We start from the raw sequence: 7,482 nt of genomic DNA on the forward strand, positions 1-7,482 counted from the left end.
TACGCACTCTGGAGAACACGTGAGCGGCAACACGCAGATAATATAAGACACGCCAGTAAAGTACATCTTATCTTATGAGTGATTAAACAAGAAGCGTCGCAGTGCTGCCGCGGGTGACCGCTAGACGGCAGCACCCGCCTCAGAGGATCAGCTGCCCACCGGCTTCCCGGAAATGAAGGAAAACAAGGTCCCACATGTTGGAAGAAGAGCTTTACATTTAAGTTTTGGTATTTTCATTTATTTATATGAAATTAACTCATTTTAAGTTATAGTTCTTAAGCCCACGGAGCTCTAGTGGTTTATTGTGTTAGGTTATTCTGCCGATTTTTGATGCGCGATGGACTCAAACCTTAAAGCCAGTCGCTAACCAGGTGAGATCGATACTACATGGAGCTGCTTTAGTGTTGCGGTAAGACTCGCTTTAATAGTAAAACCCATGTATTCACACTGTTGAGTTGATTGATTCTTTATGTTGTCGTTTAATCCTTAGACCATCCCGGAGAAGTTGTCGGTTGTTATAAATAATAATCATGACCAGCATACCCAAGAAAGCGAAGCTGAAAAGTGGCGATAAAAGTAACATTGTGAGGAAGAAGATGGAGGAGACGGCGTTCTCAGGCGACAGCGAGGAAGAGTCTGATGTCGACATGGAAGCAAACTTCGCGCTTCTGACCAAGAACAGGACGGCTGTGAGGGAGGAAGAGGAGGGTGATGAAGGTAGCGCATCTAGTGGTGAGGAGGAGAGTGGAGAAGGTAGTGATGAAGAAGAGGAGGACCGGGGAGAAGGAAGTGATAAAGAGGAGGAGGAGGAGCGGGGAGAAGATAGTGATGAGGAGGAGCAGGGAGAAGGTAGTGATGAAGATGATGATGATGATGATGAGAGTGAGAGCTCGGATGGAGATGATGAAAGTGGAGAGACGAAGGAGTTGGACACTGAAAAAGATGTGAAGAAAGGTGAGCTAAGGTCTTGCTCAAGACGGTTAAATGCATCTGCTATTTAGAAGTTATATATTTACTTATTTATTTATTTATTTATAAATATACTATTTTATTATTTAAGATAATTAAGCTGTACTTTATCCCAGGTGGGACGTGAGCTGACACATTACAGCGTAATATGTCCGTAATATGTTCACAACACACTTTTGTAAAGGAGGTGACATGACTCATGGTTTTATCGCAGAACTTAAACATGAACTATTTTCTCATCACCGCCTGTGGCCAAAATATTTTTTATTTCCATAAGTGCGTTCAGTCAACGATGTGGTTCCAAACCATGACCTCTAGAACTCGTGCTATGGTCCTCTGAACGGTCCCCTGCCTTCCAGAGCTGTCCACCATGTCGTTTGAGGAGATCCTGAAGCTGCAGCAGAAGGTTGGGATGAAGGCCTACAAGAAGATCGCTCACGGCTCCACCGATGGTCCGCGGGCCCGCAGAGGAGAGAAACGCCTCAACAAGAATAGGTGACCTTTGACCCACTGAAGCTGTATCCACACTTCTGCACACCCCACGGTCGCAAGGATCCAAACTCAGAGACACAATGCATCTGCGTCTTTGCAGAGCGGCCTGCATGTGTACTTGGATGTCACCTTACCCTTTACACAAGGGGGCAGCATAGCATTGCGGACTACAAATATACATGAACCAACCAAAACTAAGCTTGTTTCATAACGTCATGGAAAATAACCCTGTTTGATATCTCCATGGAAACTGACCCTGTTTGATATCTCCATGGAAACTTACCCTGTTTGATATCTCCATGGAAACTTACCCTGTTAGATATATCCATGGAAACAAACCCTGTTTCACATTGCCGCGTAAACTGTTTCATAACTTTTATATGTAGTCACTGAAGGTCTAGTTAGTGTAACTATGTGCACTAACCATCCACTATCCATCAGACCTAGTTATTTGAGTAACTTAGCATGTAAAGGTAAACCCTTACCACTAGACCACTGTCCTATGTTCTTGAGCTTTAGAGCCATAGAGAACGTCCTGAGTCCTGACCAATAGACCACTGTCCTGTGTTCTTGAGCTTTAGAACCATAGAGAACGTGCTGACCACTGGACTGTCCTGTCCTGTGTTCTTGAGCTTTAGAACCATAGAGAACGTGCTGACCACTGGACTGTCCTGTGTTCTTGTGTTCCAGGCCCATAGAGATTTCCTCCAAGAAATATGTTCCGTTCTTGAGGGAGGTGGTTGCAGTAAAGAAGAGTGTGAGTGTTCTAAAGCTTGTCTTCCATTCAGGAATTTGAGATCTGCCCGGTAATACAGAAGCCTGGTCAGTCCATGTTTCCCTTGTATATTATGACTATAACTACCATATTATAGTATAATAAAATTGTTTAAAATCATTAATATTATAATATAAATAACTACTAATATATTAATAATTCTACCTTTTTAATATTGTATAATCAGCTTTTCAATCATTATATTAACTCCTATATATGATATTGTAGCAATGGTCGTAATGATGTGTGTATTGTTGTGTTGTGTCCTAATAAGACCTGTGGGGTATACTACGAACCTCGATTAGTGGGTTAGCGAGGTATGTTGCGCTCAAAGCCTAGGTTAGCTGGGATACGAAAGTCGATCTCTTTTAGCGTCGCTGTATCACCATGGTAGTTAGTTATTTTAGTTATTTTATAGACTATATGCAGAATCCTTTCACTTATATGTATTTACACGATCAGCCAGCACGCCTCCCTAGCCAGTATGTGCAATTGTGTTGCCCCTAGCTCTTATCTGATTTTTGAACTCCTCATAGGAGTTAATTATCACTATCTGTTCCTCTTGAGTGAAATAGACTGCTCTTGCTCTATCCATTTTGTAAAGGTGAGTAAAATGACACGATAAACGCCCCTTTCACATGAACGCGTGTTGAACCTAAAGCAGAAAACCTGGCTCGACTAATCGAATCCTAAGTGAGCGTCGTAGTACCATTTAACTCTGATCGCGAGTTGCGTCTCTGTTGATCCAGGTTTTCCCAAGAAAGCCTGGGTATGTTCAGAGAGGTTCGTAGTATACCCCACTGGTATATTGTTGTGTTGTGTCCTAATAAGACCTGGTGTATTGTTGTGTTGTGTCCTAATAAGACCTGGTGTATTGTTGTGTTGTGTCCTAATAAGACCTGGTGTATTGGTGTGTTGTGTCCTAATAAGACCTGGTGTATTGGTGTGTTGTGTCCTAATAAGACCTGGTGTATTGTTGTGTTGTGTCCTAATAAGACCTGGTGTATTGGTGTGTTGTGTCCTAATAAGACCTGGTGTATTGGTGTGTTGTGTAGGTGAGACGAGACCCTCGCTTCGACGACCTCTCAGGAGAATACAAGCCGGAGATCTTTGACAAAACGTATCGCTTCATCAATGACATCAGAAGCTCCGAGAAGGAGGTTTGTGAGGACGCAACCAGTACAAACCAGTTTAAGAAGTCACAGTCCAGAGTGGAATCTGTAGAATGTCCACTAACCCTCAGACTCCACAAACTGCTATTGAGATGGGTTTCTAGTAACACAAACCACAGCATCGCTGCTTTACATTCGCTCTGTGTTGTTGTCGGGACGTGGCCTGGAAATCCAGACCCACATCTAGAAATCTGTAGGGTCTGGCAACGAGTAATGAAAATGAACAAACCTGTTTCAATCTGTGTGTGTGTCCTCCTTCATCCTCAGGAGGTAAAGAAGATGATGAAGAAGTCTAAGCGCTCCTCCAAGAAGGAGGAGCTGAAGACCCTGGTGCTGAGGATGGTGGGGTCACATCCTGTCTCATACATCACATCCAGTCTCATACATCACATCCTGTCTTGAGCTGACTCATACATCACATCTTGTCTATCTGGGGTTCCTCATCTATAAGTCTTACATTTTATTGTTCATAAACCACTTCTGGTGATGGTGTGTGTGTGTGTGGATCACGTGACATGTGTGTTGATCACGTGACTGTGTTTTGCAGGAGAACCAGGAGCGGTCGAGAAGGAACCAGGAGGCACAGAGGGAGAAGGAGCTGGAGTTCAAGAGGAAGCAGAAGGAGCAGGCGGCGCAGGGCCTGCAGCCCTTCTTCCTCAACAAGGGTAGGTGGAGCCCACACAGGCCACGCCTATACACAGGCCACGCCTACACACTGGCCATGACCACACACAGGCCACGCCCACTGAGAGGATGCCCACACAGACAAGCCCCCATGGTGTACACACTGTCTTCGTTTGGGTCTGGAGGGCTATACAGAGGCTGGGGGGTTATACCTTTGAGGCTATATGTGACAGGCCATAGAAACCAGGGGCACAAGTAGTCCCTGGGGAATTTTGAGTTATCTTGAGTCACATATTCTGAAAGTGTAGTTTCTAAGCTTTACAACAATGTGTAACACATGGAAATCCGATAATATTTGAATAAGTTGTGGCCATTTGAATGTAGACAAATCATAAAAGCTGAAAGGGAGAAAAAGCCTTCCAAAGATTCAGTTTTCACCTCTCTCTCACCTGGCTGGGGAGCACAACGGTGCTCATTTGCATCTCATTTAGATAAGCCATACCCCCTGTCACAGACTGTCAGTGGTCTGGCAGGGCAGGAAGTGGTTTGAACAATGGTTATCAAAAGCAGTCATTAATGTTGATGTGGTGTTATTTTCCTTTTAGTGGACTGATCAGAATTAGAAGGTACTTTGTTAAAATGGAAATGGTTTTTATTACAAAAAGGCCCTGAATATCATTCAATAATGCACAGGATAAGATGTTACTCCCTTGTGCTATAATCCAAAGTATAAACCACATCTACAACCACATCTGTATAACACTCTGTAAAGCATAAATGACAGAATAATAACAGTATGCAGACATTTTAGCTCAACCCTTAATTCTTTCCCTCCTATAACAGGAATCAAATCAAAGTCAAAGTGGCTTTATTTTCAATTACTTCACATGTCAAGACATTTCCTAATACTAAAGATTTAAATTACACATTATTAAAAGTACACAACAGTAAATTGAATTGTAAGATATATGAAAGATAAATAGGCAGTATTTGTAAACTCTGTATGAGTGACACAGTATAGTTTTTGCATGGGATTGGTTACGGTAGTGCAAAGATGCAGTTGGTAATAGCAGCATAAGACAAAGGTCTTTGTGACATTGACAGTGCCGAAAGTAAGTACAGTGAATAGCAGTCAGTTCCAGTCTTAAAGTATGTAGTGATATAAATAGTAAATAGTGCAAGTAGACAATAGTGCTAGAAGACAGTTTGTATTGTGTAGAAGTGCAGTGTGGATGGATCAGTCTGTTGCTCCAGTGTATGATCAGTGCATTGTGGAGAGGGTGTGAAGGAGAGTCCAATTACATTGTGGAGAGGATGTGAAGGAGAGTCCAATTATGATATCACATTTGCATCCTCTTCTGTGGACTCTTCTGTGCTGTGGCCTTTGGGGTTGATGAACTTGGCTGGTGGACGTGGCTGTGAATGCTTCTTCCTTAACCGTGGTCTTGCCCCATTCTCCTCAAAGTGTTTGACTATATCAGCCAGGGTGTCTTTACCAATGCTGAAAAAAGGATAATAAAGGAGTTTCACATCATGGGTCATGCTGACAGGCATCTTGTCACCTAGCTCAGAATGTTTTCATCCAAACTGCTTCTCAAGTAGGCTAGTTGCTAAATCATTAGCATCACAGTCAAGCAATGCTAACAGGCAGGTTGGCACCTGACTATGTATTCATCAAAACAATCATCTAGTAGGCTAAGTAATTAGCACCAGTCAATTCAAGCATTATTCAAATTAATAGCAGATGTTCACATTACCATCCAAAACCTCATTATAGTAATGGGGGTTTTTGGCAAGTGATATGATGCTAATGATTACAATTAAAACGACAGTACTGAGCTAGCTAATAACAATAGGTAGGTATAGAAAGGTATAAACATGGAAAAACATGAGATAACGCAAATGTATAACTTGGATGTTTATGGAAACTCACCCCATAAGAAAAGTATTCTTGCAGACATCGTTGCCTCCAATGAAATAAGTGGTCCGGGCACGCTTTCTCTTTGTCTGGACCTTGTGTCTGGATGTAGTCAGCTCCGAAGTGAGGACTGTGCGTCTGTTTGCCTCGAGATGTCCAATTATTTGCATGTCCTGCCACTCTCTTTCTGCAGCTAAAGAATCCATCCGTATGCTGTACATAAGCTCTGGAGAAAGTTTGTGGCTACACGATTGTGTCCCATGGAGAGAGTTCTCCTTCCTTCTTGTGTAACACTTGCAGTCGAAGTTACGGAAGTAGCCATGCGGTTCGCTTCTGACATGCAGCTGATAGGCAGAGACGAGAACAAAAGAACACGAATGACCAACGGAATGCCGAGTATGGAAATTAACTGTATCGCCGCACACGCCCCTACAAAGTGCGAGAATTCCTGAAACTACACCCGATTTCAAACACAAAATGTATACTTTTAAAGAAACCAATACTGTTATCTGAAACATGGAGTGGCTTCTCCGTGATCTCAACTAACAGATTCTTATTTTGAAAAAAATCGCTTCTTTGTTAATTTCCGCAAATGTTGTCTTCGCGGCGTGTGTCCCTGGATTCTATGACCCGTCACATATGGTTGAGGCTGGAGGCCTATGTGAGGGAGGCTGAGGGCATTGTGGTAGAGGCTGAGGGCTGTATGTTCTGACCTCTCTGTACCCCCCGCAGGTGAGCAGAACAAGCTGCAGCTAGCGGAGAAGTACGAGCAGCTGAAGAGGAGCGGCAAGCTGGAGAACTTCCTGACCAAGAAGAGGAAGCGGAACGCCACCAAGGACCGCAAGAAGCTGCCCTACCAGAACTACAGAAACCAAGATCCCTAGTCACACCAGAACTTCAATCACCAGAATCCCTAGTTGGTTTAACCAAGGATTCTGAACTACGAACACCAGAATCCCTAGTTAAACCAGAACTAGAAACATCTGAACCCCAAGAAAACCCCAGAACTACAAACCCAAGCCCCACCAGAACTACAAACCCCAGACCTTTATGTGTGTGTTTTGCTGCAATCCAGATGTGAAGGTGAACAAACTTCTGGTACTCCGTTTGAAACGGGTCAGTTGTTCATGTTACACTTCATTTTATTAAATTCATTTTTCAAATAAATTTATAAAAGTACCTAATTTGTGTGTGTGTTTTGTCTATGTAGTAATATGTTTTGGTGTATGAATCAGTGTGTGTGTGTGTGCATTCAGGGCTGAAAAGATCTTGAAAGGTGACATTCCCCCACTCCCTTCTAATGAAGCCCCCCCCCCCCCGACCCACTCCCATATAATGCAGCCCCCCCCCCCGCCCTCTAATGCACCCAGGTTGCGCTAACTGGTAAGGGGCTACCAATATAGTACCAAACCATTTATCTTCTGGCATCCACTAGCTAGCGACTAGCTCGTTACCTCCAGCTGGTAACGAGCTGGAGGTAACGAGCTGCAGCTCCACCAAGTGGGTGAGGGAGGGGGCTGTCCTGCACTGCT

The 7,482-nt window shown here is 43.5% G+C and overlaps 1 protein-coding gene across 2 annotated transcripts; it reads left to right on the forward strand.

Annotated features, from left to right (window-relative positions):
• Window positions 1-173: 173 nt before the first annotated feature.
• Window positions 174-7,129, forward strand: rrp36 (ribosomal RNA processing 36). Of its 2 annotated transcripts, none has more exons than XM_084465839.1 (8): window positions 174-409; window positions 491-954; window positions 1,329-1,464; window positions 2,152-2,218; window positions 3,292-3,396; window positions 3,676-3,750; window positions 3,956-4,073; window positions 6,683-7,129. In XM_084465839.1, the coding sequence occupies exons 2-8, from the start codon at window positions 531-533 to the stop codon at window positions 6,832-6,834; spliced, it is 1,077 nt and encodes a 358-aa protein (XP_084321965.1). In that variant the 5' UTR covers window positions 174-409; window positions 491-530; the 3' UTR covers window positions 6,835-7,129. The 2 variants fall into 2 exon arrangements, with proteins under 2 accessions (XP_084321965.1, XP_084321964.1); XM_084465838.1 differs by having other exon boundaries at window positions 174-371.
• Window positions 7,130-7,482: the final 353 nt, after the last annotated feature.

This window comes from Micromesistius poutassou (assembly GCF_964030765.1).
Source record: "Micromesistius poutassou genome assembly, chromosome: 3".
NCBI lineage: Eukaryota > Metazoa > Chordata > Actinopteri > Gadiformes > Gadidae > Micromesistius > Micromesistius poutassou.

Bases quoted from the DNA above. Each gene is read 5' to 3' on its own strand.
- rrp36 (XM_084465839.1), top strand. From the start codon at position 531: ATGACCAGCATACCCAAGAAAGCGAAGCTGAAAAGTGGCGATAAAAGT. The intron at 955-1,328 runs GTGAGCTAAGGT...CCTGCCTTCCAG, and splicing joins TGAAAAAGATGTGAAGAAAG to AGCTGTCCACCATGTCGTTT. The intron at 1,465-2,151 runs GTGACCTTTGAC...CTTGTGTTCCAG, and splicing joins AAACGCCTCAACAAGAATAG to GCCCATAGAGATTTCCTCCA.